At 44.2% G+C, this 22,979-nt stretch overlaps 2 protein-coding genes across 2 annotated transcripts; both read right to left on the reverse strand.

The window, feature by feature from the left end:
* Nucleotides 1-5,713: 5,713 nt before the first annotated feature.
* LOC120920097 (olfactory receptor 5V1-like) lies at nucleotides 5,714-6,643 on the reverse strand. Its single transcript, XM_040332010.1, has one exon. It carries the CDS (start codon nucleotides 6,632-6,634, stop codon nucleotides 5,714-5,716), a length of 921 nt encoding a protein of 306 aa, XP_040187944.1. The 5' UTR covers nucleotides 6,635-6,643.
* Nucleotides 6,644-21,417: 14,774 nt separating this feature from the next.
* Nucleotides 21,418-22,490, reverse strand: LOC120920098 (olfactory receptor 1019-like). Its single transcript, XM_040332011.1, has one exon. It carries the CDS (start codon nucleotides 22,387-22,389, stop codon nucleotides 21,418-21,420), a length of 972 nt encoding a protein of 323 aa, XP_040187945.1. The 5' UTR covers nucleotides 22,390-22,490.
* Nucleotides 22,491-22,979: the final 489 nt, after the last annotated feature.

Here is a 22,979-nt window from a genome sequence, read left to right on the forward strand (position 1 = left end):
CCCATCAGCACAGACCCCCCCATTCTGCACAGACCCCTCCATTCAGCACAGATGGACCCACCCTTCAGCACAGATCCCTCCATTCAGCACAGATGGACCCCTCCATTCCACACAGACCCCTCCATTCAGCACAGACCTACCCTTCAGAACAGATGGAGGACCTCCCTTCAGCACAGACCCCCCTTCAGCACAGACACCCCCTTCAGCACAGATGGACCCCCATTCAGCACAAACCCCCCCTTCCACACAGACCCCCCTTCAGCACAGACGAACCCTCCTTCCCCCATCCCATTCAGTACCTCAGATCAGCGCGGCACAGGCACAGCAGGTTGCCTCCCCCTGTGTACACATAAACACTGGAGGGGGAGGCGGCTTCACTCTGCTTGCTGTGCCTGTGTGACAAACAGCCCGGGACCGCTCAGACAGCCCGCGGCCACGGGAGAAGGGGATGGTTGGTCAGGTGAAGTGGTGTCACCCAGCACCAGACCACCCCCGCCCCCTTGCAACGCCATGGCCAGCAGCTCATCTCTCTCTCTGTTCTAACCTGCCTGTCACTGCGGCGCTGTCACTGCTTCAGTCGCGGAGGGGTGTCTTCACTCTTCAACACCTTCTCAATTTTCCAGGGGGGGTCAATTGCCCCCTCCTTGCCCTTTGTAGCGGATGCCCATGCTTCCTTGTACGTGCTCCCGCTTTATTTTGCACTCCTGTGACCCGTTTTCAGCAGAGAGCGGACTGAAGTCCGTTCTCTGCTGATGTCACTGGAATCAGTCCAGGCACCGCATCATCACGACAATAAAGTCTGGATCCGCCAAGTGCCTGGACCGATGCCTGCCTCGGCAAAGTTCAATGGCTCGGTTCTCAGTGCAGAGACGGCAGGGGACAGATGCAGCATTGGTCTGATACTGCATACACCTAGGTAAGTATGATGGAGGAAAAAAATAATAATACATACTTTTCTTTTAAAGCACCCCCGTCCCATCATACTCGCACATAAAAAAAAATTACAGGCTGGTTGTACTGAAGACGATCAATAGATCAACGGATTGAAATTTGGTCAGCTCCTGCTAAACTGACCAATTTTCAATCCATATATTGGACCGTTCCAGCGGATAAATCCTCTGGCGGATTTTGATCTGATGGTTGTACTAACCATCAGATCGAAATCCGCGCGGAATCCATCCGCGGTGACGTGTCGCACCGTCGCCACGATGATGACGCGGCGACGTGCGCGACGCTGGAAGATAAAGACTTCCACGCATGCGTCGAATCATTACAACGCATGCGAGGGAGAGGAGAGGACGGATTGATACGGTGAGTCTGTACAGACCACCGGATCAATCCACTGGACAGGATTCCAGCGGATAGATTTCTTAGCATGCTAAGAAATTTTTATCCGCTGGAAATCCGTCGGCTGGATTTTTTCCGACGATAAATGTCCGCTCGGACGTACACACCACCGGATCTATCCGCTGGAACTGATCTGCGGATAAATCCCAGCGCATAGATCCGGTTGTGTGTACGGGGCCTAACAGTGGCGGGACAAGGTCATCAAGCGCCCAGGGCAAAGATGTCAAACTGCGCCCCCCTTTCCCTAATGCCGCGTACACACGATCATTTTTCAGCATGAAAAAAACATAGTTTTAAAAAAATGTAATTTAAAATGATCGTGTGTGGGCTTCACATCATTTTTCGGCTTCTGAAAAACGAGTTCGAGCATGCTGCATTTTTTAACAACGTTTTAAACTATGTCATTTTTGGGTTGTAAAAAATGATCGCGTGTGGGCTAAAACGACGTTAAAAACCCGCGCATGCTCAGAAGCAAGTTATAAGACGGGAGTGCTCGTTCTGGTAAAACTACCGTTCATAATGGAGTAAGCACATTTATCACGCTGTAACAGACAGAAAAGCGCGAATCGTCTTTTACTAACACGGAATAAGCTAAAGCAGCCCAAAGGGTGGCGTCATCCGCATGGAACGTCCCCTTTATAGTGTCGTCGTACGTGTTGTACATCACTGCGCTTTGCTAGAGCATTTTCTAAAAAACGATGGTGTATGGGCAACGTCGTTTTAATGATGAAGTTGGAAAAACTTTGTTTTTTCTAAATGCCGAAAACGTCGTTTTTTTTATTCCGAAAAATGATCGTGTGTACGCGGCATTAGGGTTAGGGTATGGTATACTGCTCTCTAACCCAATATATCAAGCTCTGTTTAGGCCGGAATGTTCTTAAATAATTCTTGCTTAGTAAAAGTCTTAAATCAACTAACTCATACCATGAATTACTTTCTATATCTCTGTTCAGACATTTATGCTCTAACTTTACTTTATCACAACCTTTGATAAGGATGAGACCCCTGACACAATTCTCAGGGCGAACCCCATTCTACCGTTGACCCAAATTATAATAGTGAAACATGCAGACCAGAGAGGAGAGAGAAACAGTCTACATCTTCACCTTCCAACGTTCAGCAGAGAGAGGAAGGGGTGGAGCTTTATTGGTCTTTTTATGAACAAAATGACATCACAAACATAAGCATACTCATAGGTCAGTCCATATAGTTCAGTCCCTTATTACACGCCCCTGTGACGTCTGTTCTTGGCATATTGCACACGTTTCAAAACTCTTTAATCAGCACAAATGTCCTCGTGTCATACAGGGATCCATTCTAAATCTTCCAGGGTTTTCTTTTCAGAGTCATATATGGACATACTGGAGAACAAGGAAGAAGGGGGGCTTTGGAGTAAAGAGCGAGCAGTAAAAGGGAGGGGTTAGAGACATGTGATTGCTATTATTCAGTCTTTTGCCTTCCATTTCAAGTTGTAACTTTAAAACATTATATCTGTCATAATTTCTTTGAATTTTATATCTGTTGTTTCATTTAAGGAATATAACAGTATTGTAGTATATACCCATACATACATATGCATATATATCTTATATAGAAAGTAGGGCTGTTACTGATTAAAATTTTCGTGTTCGATTAATCGATTTTTTTTTTAATCGATTAATCGACTAATTTCGATTAATTATAGCGCACATACAGATCCAACTACTTTTAGCTGATCTCCTTGCATTGCAACTCTGCATTAGTCAGTGGTAAATGTGGTATACACTATATACAATCACCCGACACTAGTTAGTTTCCACAATCCATGACTTAACTTCACAGTTCACACAAATACGTTTTAAATTCAAACTGTAGCACTGACATAAGTAATTTTTTCTTATTAAACTTTAGGAAAAACATAGCAAGTTAGTTTAACTTTAATTATAAAACATATCTAGTATATTGACTGTCAGTCACTTTATAGTAGGCATCACTTTAGCCAGTCACGCAGACATACCAGAGTGTTTACATTTTTTGGAAGCAGACGTGACCGCATTTTATTGACAATATACCCTGAAGAACTGAACAGTCTTTCGCATGGAACAGATGTTGCCGATACACAAAGAATTGTCTGCACAAAACTGCTTAGGACAGGAAAACAATGGTTATTTTTGCCCCCTTCCCCTGATGGAGCCGGATGCATCCTGCTGCTCCACAGATGCAAAGGTACCTCAATCCAATGGGTGCAGTTTGCTCGCATCTAGCAGGGTAAATCTCACTGTCCAGGCTGTCCGGTGACGTCAAGAATTTTGATCGATCAAAAAAATTAAAGATTAATCGAGGAATTAATCTTTAATTTCCCCAGCCCTAATAGAAAGGAAATAAAACAAATAAACAATATAATGAAAGAAAGGCAACACTTCAGTGGTTCTAATCAAAACACAAAAATATTAATTTTAGTACTTCCATCACACCTTCATAATCTTAAAAAAGTCTCATAAGTATATATTGCTTCTATGTACAGTATATTCTGTAAGGGGCTAGATGATAAGAGCAAGTTTTTAATTCTTTCCAACCTGGTTATGTCAATAAAGCACCCTTCGGGGGAAATTCTCTTTTGGCGTCTTACGAGTATGGTTACCCATTTCTCATTTCTCATTTTAATTACGCTAACCAGCTATACTGAAATCTGTGTCTAGTAAGGTTAACTGGTGGCACCCCAAGTCAATATGCAAGCACTCTGTAGGAGGAGGGGGCTGCAAACTGGGTATCCTGAAGGAAAGCTCTTGAAAAATCTCAACTGCAACAGAGCAGCACTAAGCCTTCAGCACCTCATGATTTGGAGTGACACAAACTGTTTGCTTGCAACTGTGGAACTTACGGCCTGTTCAGTTCCAGATAATAAAAAAAACAAAGTATACAACAGAAATTTGTAAGTGAGGAGATTACCTTACAGTCAAGCACCAGAGAGGCCCCCGACTGCAGAGAGAAGGGAAACAATAAAAAGTATGCTTACTCAGGCGCATTGGTCCTGGACTTGTAATATTCCTGAGTGTGCTAAAGTACTCACTGTCCTTTCTTGCTCCCGCTTCTCCCAGGTGGTGGCCCCTGTCACAACGCACTGCAGAAGGGATCCTTCTTGAGCCAGCCCGAGCCTAGAGGGACCCTCAAGGCCACCGACAGACTCCTCAGCACTCCATCTCCATCTTCCACCCGACTCCCCTTGTCCGTATTACTCATCCATACTTAAAGGGATTGTAAAGGTTCCTGTTTTTTCACCTTAATGCATCCTATGCATTAAGGTGAAAAAACATCTGACGATTACCTGCCCCCCCAGCCCCTCCGTTGCCCTGGAAAGTCCTGCGTCGCGAAGGCACTGGATCTTTGCCCGGGGTTCTCGGCTCTTTATTGGATAGATTGATAGCAGCACAGCCATTGACTCGTGCTGCTGACAATCAAATATAATGAGGCGGGCATCGGGGGGGCAGGGCCGAGTCCTGCACTCGGCAGCAATGGACGCTGAATGCAGGACTCAGGATCGCGCCCGCAAGGTAACCCGCTTGGGAGAGGGCTTCCCAGAGGAGTTATCTGAGGCGGAGAGGAGCCGAGAGAACCGCAGAGGGACCCCAGAAAATGCGCAAAATGAGCTGCACAGTGGAGGTAAGTATGACATGTTTGTTATTTAAAAAAATATATATATATATCAAACCCATAGTATCACTTTAAGGGCTGCTTAACCACCCTGCTAGGTCCACTGCCGGGGAATTGGCCAAGTTCCTTTGAGTATACAAATCAACTCTAGAAGTTTCTCCAAACTTCCAGACTCGGGGGGAGACACCAGGGACCTGCCTCTGTGAGTCATTCAGCCCTGAACTTAAATAAACCCTGACCCAGATTCCATGACTCTACTTAACCATGAGCCTAACTATGTTTTGCCTGCTCTCACACTAGTAGCACACTAAAGGTTGCTACACCAGCACAATACAAGATTTAAAAAAAATTATCTTTATTTACAGTAAGCATATGAGAAAAACGAAACAAAAGTGCATCAGTAGGTACAGACGACTCATAAAGACTGTCAGTATCCATACACAGGGTGATTATCCAGAACCCATTGCCTTCTCCAAGGCAAAAGTCCCAGAAACAATTTAGGGGTACAATACAAATATCACCATAACATGTACAAATGTAGACCCATTCAGTAACTACTGTACGTTCACTAAAGGCCCAGACTAGGGCCCAGTAACGGGTCTATGGAAGTCGGAAAAAACAATAGAGCTAAGAAATAGAAATAGAAGCAAGAAGGAGGGAGTAGGAGAAATGCTTTTAAATATAATAATCACTCATGCAACATAAAACATTTTTTTACAGAATTTTACTGTATTTTTTATGTGTGTTTTCTGGTAACTGTGTTTTTGACATCCTTGTTCCTCACACTGTAGACCAAGGGGTTAAGCATTGGTGTCACTACAGTATAGAGAATGGACAGAGTTTTGTGCATTTCAGGAGAGTATGTGGAGCGGGGTCTCATATACATAAAAAGCATTGGCCCATAGTAGAGACCCACCACAGTTAGGTGGGAACCACATGTGGAGAAAGCTTTATGTCTTCCTTGTGAGGAACGGATCTTCAAGATGGTGGAAATTATTTGGACGTACGAGATAAGAGTCAACCAGAAAGAAGACATGCCAAGAATTAATGCAGAGATGTACATGGCTATCTCATTAGGTAAGGTGTCTCCACAGGATAATTGAAGTAAAGGTGGTATCTCACAGAAGAAGTGGTTGATATGGTGGGACTTGCAGTAGGGGAGTTGAAAGGTGAGGACAACATGCATGGCAGAGTTTAGTAAACAAATACCCCATGGTCCTATAGCTAAACTGATACAAAGTGTCTTGTTCATGATGGTCGTGTAGTGCAATGGTCTACAAATGGCAGCAAACCTGTCATAAGCCATGATCGCAATTATAACACATTCTGTTGTTGCTAAAGCTATACCGAAGTACATCTGTAAAGCACATCCCAAAAAGGAGATACTTTTATCTATGGCCAAAGTGTTTATAAGAATTTTGGGAACGAAGGAAGATGTGAAAAAGATGTCGATAATGGAGAGGTTACACAGGAAGAAGTACATGGGGGTGTGTAGCTTTCGATTGATCCTCACCACAATGATCAATAGAAGGTTTCCAAACAATGTCATCATGTACATCTGAAGGAACATAAGGAAATAGATCACCTGGAGGTACGGGACATCAGATAGTCCGAGGAGGATGAACCCTTTTGAAGATGTTTGGTTGACGTCTTCCATACAATTCAGGTAATATCTTGTAAGAGATAATTATAACAATGAAAATAACATATATTTGTATCCTAGATTTCCTTTAAAGGAAAACTTCACTTTCTTGAAATGAAAACCTTAATCTGTATGAATAGCCACATCTTCAGTTGTGTATACAGTAAGGAAGGGTTAGTAACCTTGCTAGTTTATTTGCTTCTTGTGTACGGTTGGGGAAATTTCCATTTGCCTCTTGTCTCAGGGACACAACAGGAGGTTTAAATAAAATTTTCTGAGTGAAGGTAATTCAAATCTTAGGCAGATGTTCCATCACAGGTGTACTCAATGTAAAATGTCCCCTTCCTTTTGATTAAGACTGGCCAAAGACTGATTTAAATTAGGACGGTTCAGTAGAAACTGGCCAAATTTCAATCCATGTATGAGCAGGCTGCTTGTACTTAAGTCGATCCAGACTTATTTGTTGACTTATAAGTCTGTATGACGAAAACATATCGGGGGTGTGGCTAAACGGCAACCATCTGTAAGCATTTCACGCTGTACACCAGATCAGAGAGTTACGGTTCGAGCTAGAGGAGCGGGTGAGAGTGATATCTAATCTGTTCACCTCGGGCCCGCTGCGACCACACTATACACTACTACAGACGTTTGCTCCATAAGTTGTTGCTGTGATTTAACTTGCTGGCTTTGAAGTGATGTGAGTGTAATGGTTGAAGTTTTTCACATAGCGTTTCATTAAACTGGTATTTACAATATTACACTATTTTGGAGCACTTTTTATTTACATATGGAGAGATCCTATCTACATGCTTGCAGCTGGATAACGGAGATCAGCTAACCCTGTCTGTGTAGATTACAGCGATTTTGCCAAGCACAGGCACGAGAGTGTCAGGCCTCGTAACCACGACTGTTTTCCTCAACAAAATCCATCAAGAAAATTGGTGGCAGAGCTTTTTTGCCGAGTAAAACGGTCGTGTGTATGTTTTTTCGTCGGGAAAACTGTCGTGGATCTTGACGAGAAAAAAAAGAGTTCTCTTTTTTCTCGTCGGGAGTCTCAATTTCCTCGTCATGTTTCTCGTCGGGCTGGTTTACGTCGAGAAACACGTTCGTGTGTATGCTTGGAAACGCGCGCATGCTCAGAATAAAGTATGAGACGGGAGCGCACCTTCGGTAAATGTAGCGTTCGTAATGGAGATAGCACATTCGTCACGCTGTAACAGACTGAAAAGCGCGAATCGTCTCTCACTAAACTTTTACTAACACGCGGCAACACGAGATTAGCAAAAGCAGCCCAAAGAGTGGCGCCAATGGAATAGAACTTCCCCTTTATATAGTGCCGTCGTACGTGTTGTACGTCACCACGTTTGAGAACGACGAGATTTTGTCTTGACAGTGTGTACGCAAAGAAAGCTTGACAAGATTCTCGACAAGCCTGACAAGAAACTCGTTGAGGAAAACTATGTTTCTTTTACGAGGAGATTCTCAGTTGTGTGTACGAGGCCTTAGGCATAAATATCTGGTGAGTGTGTTATCCAAAGGGAGCGGAATCACTGGCACTGAGTCGTGTGGTGGAAGATCAGAAAAGTTTACACTGGATCAACCTTCTTTTCAGATGAATTTCATTATGCTTATTAACTTTTTAAATGAATGCAGTTTATTTCACTTGTCCACAGGCTGATATTGTTACACTGATGATTTGAATTATCACGTTGTCATCATCTTTATAGCGATACTTTAAAGTGTACCGCGTATGAAGTTGTGTTTATTTTTATATTTTTTTAGGTTTTTCTTTGCACTCAGTTGGAGGTCCATACACATAAGTGCAATTTAGCGCCACTTTTTTTTTCACTATTGAGTTTAGATAGAGGTAAAAAATAAAATCACATTTCTACATCATTTAAGTGGCAGCAGGTTAGTCAGTTGTTTTTCCTTAAGGCGCAGTGGTGGTACTTCAAGTGTGGGCATACGAGAATTGCTGACCATCAGCCATAAAAGTCAAAAATTTTACCTGCTTGCAACCATGGCAGCCCTATACTCTATTATTGCCCCTGTTTATGCAGTTAGTTTGCTGCTTTTCTTTGGTTTGAAGGAATTAAACTTTCATCTAAAACAGGGGTCTCAAAACATTCCAAACAAAGGGCCGGTTTATTGTCCTTCAGACTCTTGGAGGGCCTGACTTTGGCCAGCGGGAGTGAAAATTTTCCTGGCATTAGTGGGAGTAAACATCTGGTATTAGGGGGAGGAATAGTGCCCCATCTTTGGTATCATAGAGAGGAATAATGCCCCATTATTGGTGTCAGTAGGAGAAATGGTGCCCCATTGTCGGTGTCAGATAGCAGAATAGGGTCTCATATCAGTGGGAGGGATAGTGCCCCAAGGGCCGAATAAAGGCAAGCAAAGGGCCACATCCGGCCAACGAGCCGCAGTTTGGAGACCACTGATCTAAAACATTATACTATCAAAGATATCTGGGATGCCAAGACACAAGAGGGGGAGTTTGGATGTTCCCACACAGCTTTTTTTGTGTTCCAGCTGCTATTGTTACATTCTCAATAACATACAAAATTAAGAAGAGAGTGAGAATCCCTCAGAATGGGCAAAGCAGGTATGAAGACCCAATTTATTTTTATTTATCTCAGGTACTTATATAGCGCCATCAATTTACACAGTGTTTGACATATATACAGTGATTTGCAAAATTATTCACCCCCCCCCTGGCTTTTCACCTATTTTGTTACATTACAGCCTTCCTGCCAACAGACGGCCTCAACCCAAAACTCATGGAGCGGGCAAGGAGGGCATATATCAGAGAGGCAGCACAGAGATCTAAGGTAACCCTGGAGGAGCTACAGAGTTCCACAGCAGAGACTGGAGTATCTGTACATAAGACGACAATAAGCTGTACGCTCCATAGAGTTGGGCTTTACGGCAGAAGAAAGCCATTACTTTCAGCAAATACAAAATGGCACGTTTTGAGTTTGCGAAAAGGCATGTGGGAGACTCTCAAAATGTTTGGAGGAAGGTGCTCTGGTCTGATGAGACTAAAATTTTACTTTTTGGCCATCAAAGAAAACACTATGTCAGGCGCAAACCCAACACATCACATCACCCAAAGAACACCATACCCACTGTGAAACATGGTGGTGGCAGCATCATGCTGTGGGGATGTTTTTCAGCAGTTGAGGGAAAGATGGATGGTGCTAAATACAGGAATATTCTTGAGCAAAACCTGTACCACTCTGTGTGTGATTTGAGGCTAAGTCGGAGGTTCACCTTCCAGCAGGACAATGACCCCAAACACACTGCTAAAGCAACACTTGAGTGGTTTAAGGGGAAACATGTAAATGTGTTGGAATGGCCTAGTCAAAGCCCAGAACTCAATCCAATAGAAAATCAGTGGTCAGACTTAAAGATTGCTGTTCACGAACGCAAACCATCCAACTTGAAGGAGCTGGAGCAGTTTTGCAAGGAGGAATGGGCAAAAATCCCAGTGGTAAGATGTGGCAAACTCATAGAGACTTATCCAAAGAGACTTGGAGCTGTGATAGCCGCAAAAGGTGGCTCTACAAAGTATTGACTTTTGGGGGGTGAATAGTTATGCACATTTAGCCAGATTCAGAGAGATAGGCGCATCTTTAGTTAGGCGTAGCACATCTCATATGCGCTACGCCGACGTAACATTGAGAGGTAAGTACTGTACCCTAAACGACTTAGTCTAGCTTTTTGGTGGTTTAACTTTAAACCGGAAAAACGCCTTACGTAAACGACGTAGATTATAGACGGGCGCAAGTACGTTCGTGAATCGGCGTATCTAGCTCATTTACATATTAGACGCATAAATCAACGGAAGCGCCCCTTGCGGGCAGCGTAAATATGCACCCAAGATACGACGGCGTAGGAGACTTACGTCGGTCATATCTTGGCCAAATTCAGGCGTATCTGGTTTCCAGAATACGCTTAAAGATACATTCGGATACGACTCCGCACATTCGGATTTACGATGGCGTATCTACTGATACGTCGCCGTAAGTCTCTCTGAATCTGCCTAATTTACTTTTTCTGTTATTTTTGTCTTATTTGTTGTTTGCTTCACAATAATAAAAAAAAAAATCTTCAAAGTTGTGGGCATGCTCTGTAAATGAAATGATGCAAATCCTCAAACAATCCATGTTAATTCCAGGTTGTGAGGCAACAAAACGCGAAAAATGCCAAGGGGTGTGAATACTTTTGCAAGGCACTGTATTACACATTCACATCAGTCCCTGCCCTCAAGGAGCTTATAATCTAAAGTCCGTAACTCACATTCATACACATACTAGGGACAATTTAGACAGAAGCCAATTAATCTCCCAGCATGCCTTTGGAGGGTGGGAGGAAACCGGAGTATCCGGAGGAAACCCAATGCAAGCACAGGGAGAACATGCAAACCTGGTGCAGGTAGTGCCATGGTTCCTATAACAACTTATTCAGTCATACAATATAACATTTATTTTTTAAATGTTAAACTTCATAGGACATGACTTCCTATTGAAGTATGAGAATCCAGATGTTGGTCAAATGGTTGCAAATGTGACTTGATTTAACCATTGAATAGGTAAAGGCACAAAGACGAGGCACTTTATAACAGTGGTCAATTTTTTGGTGAAAGGAAAATCAGTTTTGTTTATTAATGTCGGATCAATGTCGGATAAAAAAAAATATTATTGTGTTAATGCATAATCTATATTGTTCAATTTTCATTTATTTATTTTGTGCCTTACCTTGCTTTAAAAAAACGAGGAAAAGATACAGAATTGTACAACTTTTTTTAAATTTATAATAAAAGTATTTGACTTTGATTGTTTAGATTTTTTCAAATATTTTTCCACAACTTTCCCATCTTCCAGCATATAAAAAGTGTAATATGGCAAAAGACAGGGATTTTTTTTTAGAGGTAGAGAGGCCAGGAGTACTGTGCAGATGCTTTTTATATAGGATTTAACAAACGTATTTTGGTCCCCCAGCTTGCCCTGGAGACTGAAAATGATTTTATTTTAACTTCTCCCAGTTGGATGGTCCCTGGTCCCAACGTGTGCTGGTTTAGGCTTCTTAATAAGTGTTTCACATAAAATATTACAATAATATTATATTAAAAATAATATTATGAATAATAATGATAAAAATAATATATGCTGTATACAGGGCTCAAAATTTCAAGTCCTGAGCCACTAGCCAGGCCTCAAGAGTTACTCGCCACCAGTTGCCCCACCTAATTCATACACTGCCCTGCGCCTAATTGCACCCGTAAACACGCCCTCATAGGTTATCTCATGGAATGACAATGTTTTATGCAGAATCAAGTTACAAATTAAATATTACCAACAACAACTTTAACAAAATGGAACAGGGCACTGGGGGCAGACCAGAGGGACAGGGCACTGGGGGCAGACCAGAGGGACAGGGCACTAGAACTGGGTCTCTTCCCCATTCTCTTGCTGTCTCCTCTGCAACTCCCATCCATCCTCTCTCTCTCTCCCATTCATCTCATCATCAGGAGTCTGTGTGTGCGGCTCCACGCTTGCATGTCCCCACTTCCCCCTTTTATTCAGGCTGGCAGAGAGGAGAGGAGCTGCAGCACAGCGGAGGGAATACAATCTAGCGCTGAGATCCACACAACTGCACAGCCATTGACACCATAGCACAGCGCACACTGACAGCGCACAGCACACATTGAGACCAGTCTGTTCACAGTGCTCAGGCTAAACTTACATAGAGCACAAGGAGAAGAAAACTGCACAAACTAGAAGGCTGCCGCTCTCATGTCAGGGCAACTTTCAGTGAGTGCTGCACCGGAGTGGTAATTTTTGCAATCCTCCACCTCACTCATTACTTTCTGCTCTCCAGCTACATTGGTCGGGGCCCGGGGGAGGGGGGCAGGCTCAGAGAGGTCATACTGTTAGGTCCCATGGCTTAATGAGAAATGTAAGGAGAGCACCTGTGTACTGCTCTGCCAGTGCGCGGCTCAACAGACTACTTTTCCCGAGCATGCACCTTTCCTCTTCGGCCGCCAATCTCATCGGGACTCTGTAGGCACAGATTGGAGGGAGATTGGTCATGCAGCCCTGTCATCACTCGCCCCCAGCTTAAATCCACTCGCCAAATGCTAGTAGGCGAGTGGAAATTTTGAGGGCTGCTGTATATACCTGTATTAAATGAATAATTTCTGAAATTTGCAACTTTTCCAATGTATGTAAATAATAGATTCCAACCAGAAGCAATGCGTCCTCATTGAGATCTTGACAAAGGAGGGGTGCAGGCTGTCCATCGTCCACAGAAGGCTACAGAATATTTGTGGAGATGACACCGTTGACAAGAGTAATTCTTGTAATTTGTGATCAGTGGTGGCTGGTGCTCTATTTTTTTTGGGGGGGGGGCAAACAAAACCATTCACCACTCCTCCGCCAGCCCCGCTCGCCAACCCACTCGCCAGCCCCGTGCACCATCCCCGCTTCCAAACCTGCCAGCCCCCACACTTACCCCATCCAGGTCCCGGGTGGCTTTCCTGGCTTCTCCCCTGGGCCAATCCAGTCCCAGGATCCACTTCCTGTCCTGATTGGCCGGGAGGAGAAGCAGGAAGGTGCAGAAGGCAGAATGTTGATTCGCTATTGTCACAAGTGGGTGGGCTGAGGGGGCAGTGCTCTGCGCCCCAAGCCCATTTTTAAGCCAATTAGAGACTCTGATCATGTGCTTCAAAACCCCCCCCCGTAGAACTCTATGCTTATGGCGCCCCACATGGAGATTAGGAGTCTAGTGCATAGAGATTAGGGGGGCGGCGACCCCCTAACCTCCATGCGCTCAACCCCTAATCTTCATGCGGGGCACCGGACGCATAGAGTTCTAGGGTTATTTTTTTTTTTGTGAAGCACAGAATTAGAGCCAGAGGCTCTAATTGACTTTAAAAAGGCTCGGGGCGCCCTCAGCCCACCCACTTGTGACAATAGTGAATCGACATTCTGATTTCTGCATCTTCCTGCTTCTCCTCCTGGCCAATCAGGACAAGAATCGGGTCCTGAGACCGCATTGGCCAGGAGGGGGTGTGACCACATTGGCAGAGAGGAGAAGCCGGGGAAGCCTCTGAAGCTGCCTGGTTGGGGTAAGTGTGGGGGCTGGTGGGTTTGAAAGTGGGTCTGGTGAGCGGGGCTGGCAAGCGGGCGAGTTGGGCTGGTGGCAGGGGGCTGATGGAGGGGTGGGTGGACGGTTTTATTTGCCCCCCCCTAAAAAAATAGAGCACCAGCTGTTGGTGATTCTTTTCAATGTGTCATTAGTCTGTAGGCTTCTGTGGTTGTTGGGAAGCCTGTTAAGAAATCATGGCACGCTGCTTTTGCATGGAATCCCTTATTTACCAGCAATGATAATGAAGAAGAGGAAAGTTACTTTGCCATGTGAAATTTGAACAACCTATGTAAGTTAACTACTTGCCATCTGTGCCAAAAATCCACTTTTTTTGCTATAAAATTCATTAGAACCCCAAACATTATACACTGCACAAAAAATTAAAGGAACACTTTTGAATCAGAACTCCTGGGATATTAATCTGGTCAGTTAAGTAGCAGAGGGGGGGGTGTATACAGAGGGGGAGGGGTGTATACAGAGGGGGAGGGGTGTATACAGAAGGGGAGGGGTGTATACAGAGGGGGTTGTTAATCAGTGTCAGGTGTTTTGTTGTTAATTTAAATTAACAACAGGTGCACTAGATGGGCAACAATGAGACAACCTCCAAAACAGGAATGGTTTTTCAGGTGGAGGTGTCTGACATTTTTTTTCCCTACTCATCTTTTCTGACTGTTTTTCACTAGTTTTGCATTTGGCTAGGGTCAGTGTCACTACTGGTAGCACGAGGCGATACTTAGACCCTATAAAGTTTGCACAGGCAGTCCAACTCCTCCAGAATGGCACATCAATACGTGTCATTGCCAGAAGGTTTGCCGTGTCTCCCAGCACAGTCTCAAGAGCATGGAGGAGATTCAAGGAGACAGGCAGTTACTCTAGGAGAGCTGAACAGAGCCGTAGAAGGTCCTTAACCCATCAGCAGGACCGGTATCTGCTCCTTTGTGCAAGGAGGAACAGGATGAGCACTGCCAGAACCCTACAAAATGACCTCCAGCAGGCCACAGGTGTGAATGTCTCTGACCAAACAATCAGAAACAGACTTCATGGGGGTGGCCTGAGGGCCCAACGTCCTTTAGTGTGCTCTGTGCTCACTGCCGGACACTGTGTAGTTCGATTGGCATTTTCCATTGAACACCAGAATTGGCAGGTCTGCCACTGGTGCCCCATGCTTTTCACAGATGAGAGCAGGTTCACCCTGAGCATATGTGACAGACGTGAAAGGGTCTGGAGAAGCCGCAGAGAAATTTATGCTGCCAGTAACATTGTTCAGCATGACCGGTTTGGTGGTGGGTCTGTGATGGTCTGGGGAGGCATATCCATGGAGGGGCGCACAGACCTCTACAGGCTACACAATGGCACCCTGACTGCCATTAGGTATCAGGATAAAATCCTTGGACCCATTGTCAGACCCTACGCTGGTGCAGTGGGTCTTGGGTTCCTCCTGGTGCACGACAATGCCCGGCCTCATGTGGTGAGAGCATGCAGCCAGTTCCTGAAGGATGAAGAAATTGATACCATTGAATGGCCCCCACGCTCACCTGACCTAAATCCAAAAGAACACCTCTGGGACATTATGTTTCGGTCCATCCGGTGTCGACAGGTTGCACCTCAGTCTGTTTAGGAGCTCAGTGATGCTCTGGTCCAGATCTGGGAGGAATTACCCCAGGACACCATCCGTCGTCTCATTAGGAGCATGCCCTGATGTTGTCAGGCATGCATACAAGCTCTTGGGGGCCATACAAAGTACTGAGAACCATTTTGAGTTGTAGCAATGAAATTTCAGCAAAATGGACTAGCTTGCTGCATAATTTTTTCACTCTGATTTTTGGGGTGTCTTTGAATGCAACCCTCTGTAGGTAGATAATTTTAATTTCCATCAAAAGATGTTCCCTCCTTTCATTCCTAACACATTACCCCGTCCATATCAGTATACAGTAGATATCCAGCATGAGATTTTTGCCCGTTGAGATCTGATATGTTTTCAAAGTGTTCCTTTTTGCAAATTTTTTGGAGCAGTGTATATAACTTTTTTAGCAGAGGCCCAACTAAATAAAGTGGTGGGTGTTGCAATTTTTTATGTCACATGGTATTTGCGCTATTTTTTGGGGAAAAAAAACACTCTCATCTACCCCTGAATGGCAGCAAACTAACCCATCAGCAGGACCGGTATCTGCTCCGTTGTGCAAGGAGGAACAGGATGAGCACTGCCAGAACCCTACAAAATGACCTCCAGCAGGCCACAGGTGTGAATGTCTGTAACCAAACAATCAGAAACAGACTTCATGGGGGTGGCCTGAGGGCCCAACGTCCTTTAGTGTGCAATGTGCTCACTGCCGGACACTGTGTAGTTCAATTGGCATTTTCCATTGAACACCAGAATTGGCAGGTCTGCCACTGGTGCCCCATGCTTTTCACAGATGAGAGCAGGTTCACCCTGAGCATATGTGACAGACGTGAAAGGGTCTGGAGAAGCCGCAGAGAAATTTATGCTGCCAGTAACATTGTTCAGCATGACCGGTTTGGTGGTGGGTCTGTGATGGTCTGGGGAGGCATATTCATGGAGGGGCACACAGACCTCTACAGGCTACACAATGGCACCCTGACTGCCATTAGGTATCAGGATAAAATCCTTGGACCCATTGTCAGACCCTACGCTGGTGCAGTGGGTCTTGGGTTCCTCCTGGTGCACGACAATGCCTGTCCTCATGTGGCGAGAGCATGCAGCCAGTTCCTGGAGGATGAAGAAATTGATACCATTGAATGGCCCCCACGCTCACCTGACCTAAATCCAAAAGAACACCTCTGGGACATTATGTTTCAGTCCATCCGGTGTCGACAGGTTGCACCTCAGTCTGTTTAGGAGCTCAGTGATGCTCTGGTCCAGATCTGGGAGGAATTTCCCCAGGACACCATCCGTCGTCTCATTAGGAGCATGCCCTGATGTTGTCAGGCATGCATACAAGCTCTTGGGGGCCATACAAACTACTGAGGACCATTTTGAGTTGTAGCAATGAAATTTCAGCAAAATGGACTAGCTTGCTGCATAATTTTTTCACTCTGATTTTTGGGGTGTCTTTGAATGCAACCCTCTGTAGGTAGATAATTTTAATTTCCAGCAAAAGATGTTCCATCCTTTCATTCCTAACACATTACCCCATCCATATCAGTATACAGTAGATATCCAGCATGAGATTTTTGCCCGTTGAGATCTGATATGTTTTCAAAGTGTTCCTTTTTGCAAATTTTTTGGAGCAGTGTATATAACTTTTTTAGCAGAGGCCCAACTAAATAAAGTGGTGGGTGTTGCAATTTTTTATGTCACATGGTATTTGCGCTATTTTTTGGGAAAAAAAACACTCTCATCTACCCCTGGAATGGCAGCAAACTACAGGGTTGATGTAGCAATGTGGACTACAATTATAAAGTACAGTGATTCTCCAGAAATTCTATGCATTACATGTCCCTCTAGTGCCCAGTGTTATCAACCAACGACGTCATGCCTGTGAGCCAAACTAAAGGGATTGTGGGATAAGTAGTTCCCCAGACTGATAATTGCTTCACATGACTCTGCACCTGGACTACATATCTCAGGGATCTTTGCTAACATCAGAGAGATTGCTGGGGGGAACTAAAAAAACAGCCACCTGGCACTCTCTTCCTCCTGGGCCTGGCACAAGATGGACCTCTCCATGGATGGAGAGCAAGAGGTGAAGGCCTACCACGCGAGGTACAACATTCCAACCCGGATGAGAGGGGCCTAGCACTGCTTGCTGTTCATCAGACATCCATGCAACACCACTTTGGTAGCCTGCCAACCTGTGTTCAGAGCTTTGCATCGGGAGATCGATACGATGGATCCGCTGCACGAGTGTCACTACATGAGATGCTGTCTGGAGGGCATTAAATCGGCCTGGTCCTTGGTGGGAGGGTAATCGCCCACCTTTACAAATCCTTTTCTCACGGTTTCACTGGGACACTTTGCACAGACATCTCTACCTTAGGAATCAGGGCCGCTGTTAGAAATCATGGGGCCCCGTACAGCCTACCTGAAAGGGCCCCCCTCAACCACGCCCTTGCCCCACCCTGCCCCCGACTTGAAGCGAAATGCAGGTTTGTTGACGTTTACATATGCGTGCAGGGCCAATGCATGTGTTTGCAATTATTAAGCATGAAGGAGCAGGGGGCAGTTTAAATTGATTTTAAATCACACTAGTAGCACACTAAAGATTGCTACACCAGCACAATTTCAAGATTTAAAAAAAATCTTTATTTACAGTAAGCATATGAAAAAAACATAACAGTGCATCAATAGGTACTCATAAAGACTGTCGGTATCCATACGCAGGGCAATTATCCAGAACCGATTATCTCCTTGTTAGAAAGTTTTTAATCTATTAACAAATATTAACAAATGAATGAATGGATTGGGTCTTTGAGAATAATTGACATAAGCCCCATACACACGACCGGTTTTCCTGCCAGGAAAACTGCGGAGAGAGCTTTTTGCCAGGAAAACCGGATGTGTGTATGCTTCCTCACAGTTTTCCCAACAGGAAAACTGCTGGGAATCCCGGCAGGAAAATAGAGAACCTGCTCTTTATTTTCCTGCCAGGATTCAAGGCGGTTTTAAAAACGGCCATTTTCCTATGGGGAAACACTACGAGGGAGCATGCACACGGCCAGGATTCCCGGCCAAAGCTCTCCCCGCAGTTTTCCCAACGGGAAAACCTCTCGTGTGTACACAGGGTAAGTTACCGAGCAGGTTATTGGTTTTCCCGTCGGGAAATCCCGGTCGTGTGTACAGGGCTTCACTTATATATATCATTAGATATTCTAAATATGGAAAAAGTGAAAAATATAGATTTTTATATATTTATGTATAGGTATATACTATTTGTCTGAAGCTTTAAATGCTTTTTTAAAGAGCTCAAACACGTGGTAGCAATTAGATTATACGTTCTTTAATGTTACAATACTTCTTGATTAGAATATTAATAAGATACAGATGTAGTGTTTGATTTAGATGTTAAAAGAATCTTATTATACCAGGGCTCAAGTCCTTCGGGAACGCATGGGAACAGAGTTCCTGCACTTTTTTCACAGCAGGAACTCAGTTCCCTTTGCAGGACTAGAGCAGCCGAGCCGCCCAAGCCAATCCTTCACTAAGCGGCGATGCCCAGCTCGAGTCACTGTCAGGGGCAGGCGAACCTTAGTAATCCTTTATGTTACTGGCCACTTCCTGTATATGGATTCATCATCAGGTAGTGTGCGGGTATTCCGTCACTTCCTCGATGCCGCAATGTCTCCTGGGAGCTTTTGTCATTGTTCCCGGGAGACATTGCGGAGGAATTTAGAACTTGCTTATTTCTAAATCCCGCGATAACTCGCGGCAGACCTCCGCAATGTCTCCTGGGAAAAATGACAAAAGCTCCCAGGAGACATTGCGGCATCGAGGAAGTGACGGAATACCCACACACTACCCGATGTATCCATATACAGGAAGCGGCCAGTAGCATAAAGGATTACTAAGGTACAGTGGATCGGAAAAAAAAACATGCGGTTTAGTAATTATGCATATGAGCGTACATTTTTTTTTTTTGGTGGGGGAGTGGTAAATAAGGAGATGTTTGAAATTCTCAGGTTTTCTGTGGAACTACAAGGAACGTTAAATTAGCTTCTGTTAGAAAGGTGAGGGCTGTTTTTCATAGGTTTGAGTTGTGAGCAGGGATGGACTGGCCATAGGGACTACAGGGAGTTTCCAGGTGGGCCAATGGTTTAGTGGGCTGTTTTAACAAAAAAAATTTTTTTTTTTTAAATGGAGACTCTCTCAGATCCCCCCTGTCTCTCAGTCCCCCCCTCTGTCTCTCAGTCCCTGTGTCTCTCAGTCCCCCCCTATTTTAGCCCCCTCCTCTGTCTCTCAGCCCCCTCTATCTCTCAGCCCCCCTCTGTCTCTCAGCTTCCCCCTCTGTCTCTCAGCTCCCACCCTCTGTCTCTCTGCTCCCCCCCCCCTCTGTCTCTCAGCTCCCCCCCTCTGTCTCATTCACTCCCTGACTCTTAGGCTGCTTTCATACCGGGGCGGGCATTGACGGTAAAACACTGCTAGTTTTAGCAGCACTTTACTGTTGTTTTAGCTGCGCTATTCGGCGTCTAGCAGGCACTTTTAACCCCCGCTAGCAGCTGAATTCAAGGTTAAATGCACCCGTGTAGTGCTGCTGGCAAAGTGCTTTGCAGGCGCTTCAGCAGCGGTGACCATTCATTTCAATGGGCAGGGGCGGTTTGCACAACGCTCCTCCACCACCCCAAAGATGCTGCTTTGGGGACTTTTTTTAATGCCCTGGCAGCGCCCCAGTGTGAAAGCACTCGGACTTTCACACTGGGACTGCAGCAGAGGCATTTTTCAGGTGCTTTACAGGCGCTATTTTTAGCCCAAAAGCGCCTGAAAAACGCCTCAGTGTGAAAGGGGTCCTACACTCACTCTCTTTTTCTTACACTCGCCCCCTCTCTCACCCACCCCCTTTCCCTCAACCCTCCCTCTCTCTCCCTCTCTCTCTCATTCCCCTCTCTCTCACCCTCTCATGATATACAATAATGGATTTAGGGGCCTTTTGGTGGGCTTGATTTTTCTTTCAAATAGTTTTTATTGAGTATATTTCAAATACATCGGTATGACATTGTAAAGGTGAAAAGTCATAAACAGTGTAGAGTACCTCAACGCAGCATAGAAACATGCAGCGGCAAATAGCATACTATAGAGGCCATATAGTCGGAATGGATAAATCACAAACAGTGTTGCTCTAACAGAAGACATCTATACTAACAAGAGGGGAGGGGAGAGAAAGGAGGGGGGTATACGCAAGGAGGGGGGGGGGGGTGAGAGCAATGCAGAAGGACAAAAGTGGGGACATAAGTACCTGAGAGTATCAAGAGCATCGAGCATATTCAGGTGGGCTTGATTTTTCAGGGGGGTGGGGGGCAGCATTTTATTGAATTAAAGTGGACCGGTCTGGATGAGGTCCAGGGCCAAATTTGTGTCCCAGTCCAGCCCTGGTTGTAAGTGAAAAGCTACAGAGAAGGTTGGGCTGGTATAAGAGCAGACACGCTCTCTCTAGAATACACACACATGATCACACTTGAAAAGATTGAATGAAGCTGACAGAGCTTCTTACACAAGCCACACACAGAAAGATACATTTATACAATCTTCATTTCAAGACTAAGAAAATTATTGATGCTATTTTTATATTTTACATTTTGATATTGTTCTTGTAACATTTTGCTATTTTATTATTAAATCAGTTTTGGAGTTTTTACATGAGAACAGAACGGATTTTCTTGGAACTTTTCTCACCAATATGAATTATTGAATATCGATTATTAATACAGTAATTTCTCAATTTAACACTCCTCCAAGGCAAAAGTCCCGAAAGCAATTTAGGGGTACAATACAAATATCACCATAACATGTACAAATGTAGACCCATCCAGTAACTACTGTACGTTCACTAAAGGCCCAGACTAGGGCCCAGTAACAGGTCTATGGAAGTCTGAAAAAACAAAAGAGATAAGAAATAGAAGCAAGAAGGAGGGAGTAGAATAAATGTTTTTAAATTTAATAATCACTCATGCAACAATAAATGTTACTGTATTTTTCATGTGTGTTTTCTTGTAACTGTGAGTTTGACATCCTTGTTCCTCACACTGTAGACCAAGGGGTTAAGCATTGGTGTCACTACAGTATAGAGAATGGACAGAGTTTTGTGCATTTCAGGAGAGTATGTGGAGCGGGGTCTCATATACATAAAAAGCATTGGCCCATAGTAGAGACCCACCACAGTTAGGTGGGAACCACATGTGGAGAAAGCTTTATGTCTTCCTTGTGAGGAACGGATCTTCAAGATGGTGGAAATTATTTGAACGTACGAGATAAGAGTCAACCAGAAAGAAGACATGCCAAGAATTAATGCGGAGATGTATATGGCTATCTCATTAGGTAAGGTGTCTCCACAGGATAATTGAAGTAAAGGTGGTATCTCACAGAAGAAGTGGTTGATATGGTGGGACTTGCAGTAGGAGAGTTTAAAGGTGAGGACAACATGAATGGCAGAGTTTAGTAAGCAAATACCCCATGATCCTGTTGCTAAACTGATACAAAGTGTCTTGTTCATGATGGTCATGTAGTGCAATGGTCTACAAATGGCAGCAAACCTGTCATAAGCCATGATGGCAATTATAACACACTCTGTTGCTGCTAAAGCTATACCGAAGTACATTTGCAAAGCACATCCCAAAAAGGAGATACTTTTATCAATGGCCAAAGTGTTTATAAGAATTTTGGGAACAAAAGAAGATGTGAAAAAGATGTCGATAATGGAGAGGTTACTCAAGAAGAAGTACATGGGGGTCTGTAGCTTTCGATTGATCCTCACCACAATGATCAGTAGAAGATTTCCAAACAATGTCATCATGTACATCTGAAGGAACATAAGGAAATAGATCACCTGTAGGTACGGGACATCAGATAGTCCGAGGAGGATGAACCCTTTTGAAGATGTTTGGTTGACGTCTTCCATACAATTCAGGTAATATCTTGTAAGATATAATTGTAACAATGACAATAACATATTTTTCTTTCCTTCAAGCGATTTTCTTTTCCTTTCAAGAAAATGGCCAACCTTACTTTTGTCTCAACGACAATAGTCATCATGAGGTCAAAGAGAATGGTAAGCCCCCTTCAACAGGGACACATCCAGCAATAACATTTTGACAAAGGGTCTAACCATTTAACACGTCATCCAAAACATTCCCCCCCCCCCCCCAATAATACACTTTGTTTTATTTAAGTAAAAAATTTGACTTCCTCGCAACCATGGCAGCCCTAAACTCTACAATTGCCCCTGTTTGTTCATTAGTTTGCTGCTTTTCTTTGGCTTGGAAGAATTAAACTTTCATCTAAAATATTATACTATGGAAGATACCTGGGATGCCAAGACACAATTTTTCTGAAGGGGTAGTTTTTGGATGTTCCCACACAGTTTTTTTCTGTGTTCCAGCTGCAAAAATATAAAAAACATACAAAATTAAGAAGAGAGTGTGAGGTGTGAAGACCTAGAAACCAAATTTTCCTATTTTATTTTTATTTCTTACAGTATCTCAAAAGTGAGTACACCCCTCATATTTTTGTAAATATTTTATTCTATCTTTTCATGTGACA

This window comes from Rana temporaria, chromosome 13 (genome assembly GCF_905171775.1).
Source record: "Rana temporaria chromosome 13, aRanTem1.1, whole genome shotgun sequence".
Classification (NCBI taxonomy): domain Eukaryota; kingdom Metazoa; phylum Chordata; class Amphibia; order Anura; family Ranidae; genus Rana; species Rana temporaria.

What these genes read in the sequence shown, in the direction of transcription:
- LOC120920097 (XM_040332010.1), bottom strand. Translation starts at nt 6,634, where the DNA reads ATGGAAGACGTCAACCAAACATCTTCAAAAGGGTTCATCCTCCTCGGA.
- LOC120920098 (XM_040332011.1), bottom strand. Translation starts at nt 22,389, where the DNA reads ATGTTATTGTCATTGTTACAATTATATCTTACAAGATATTACCTGAAT.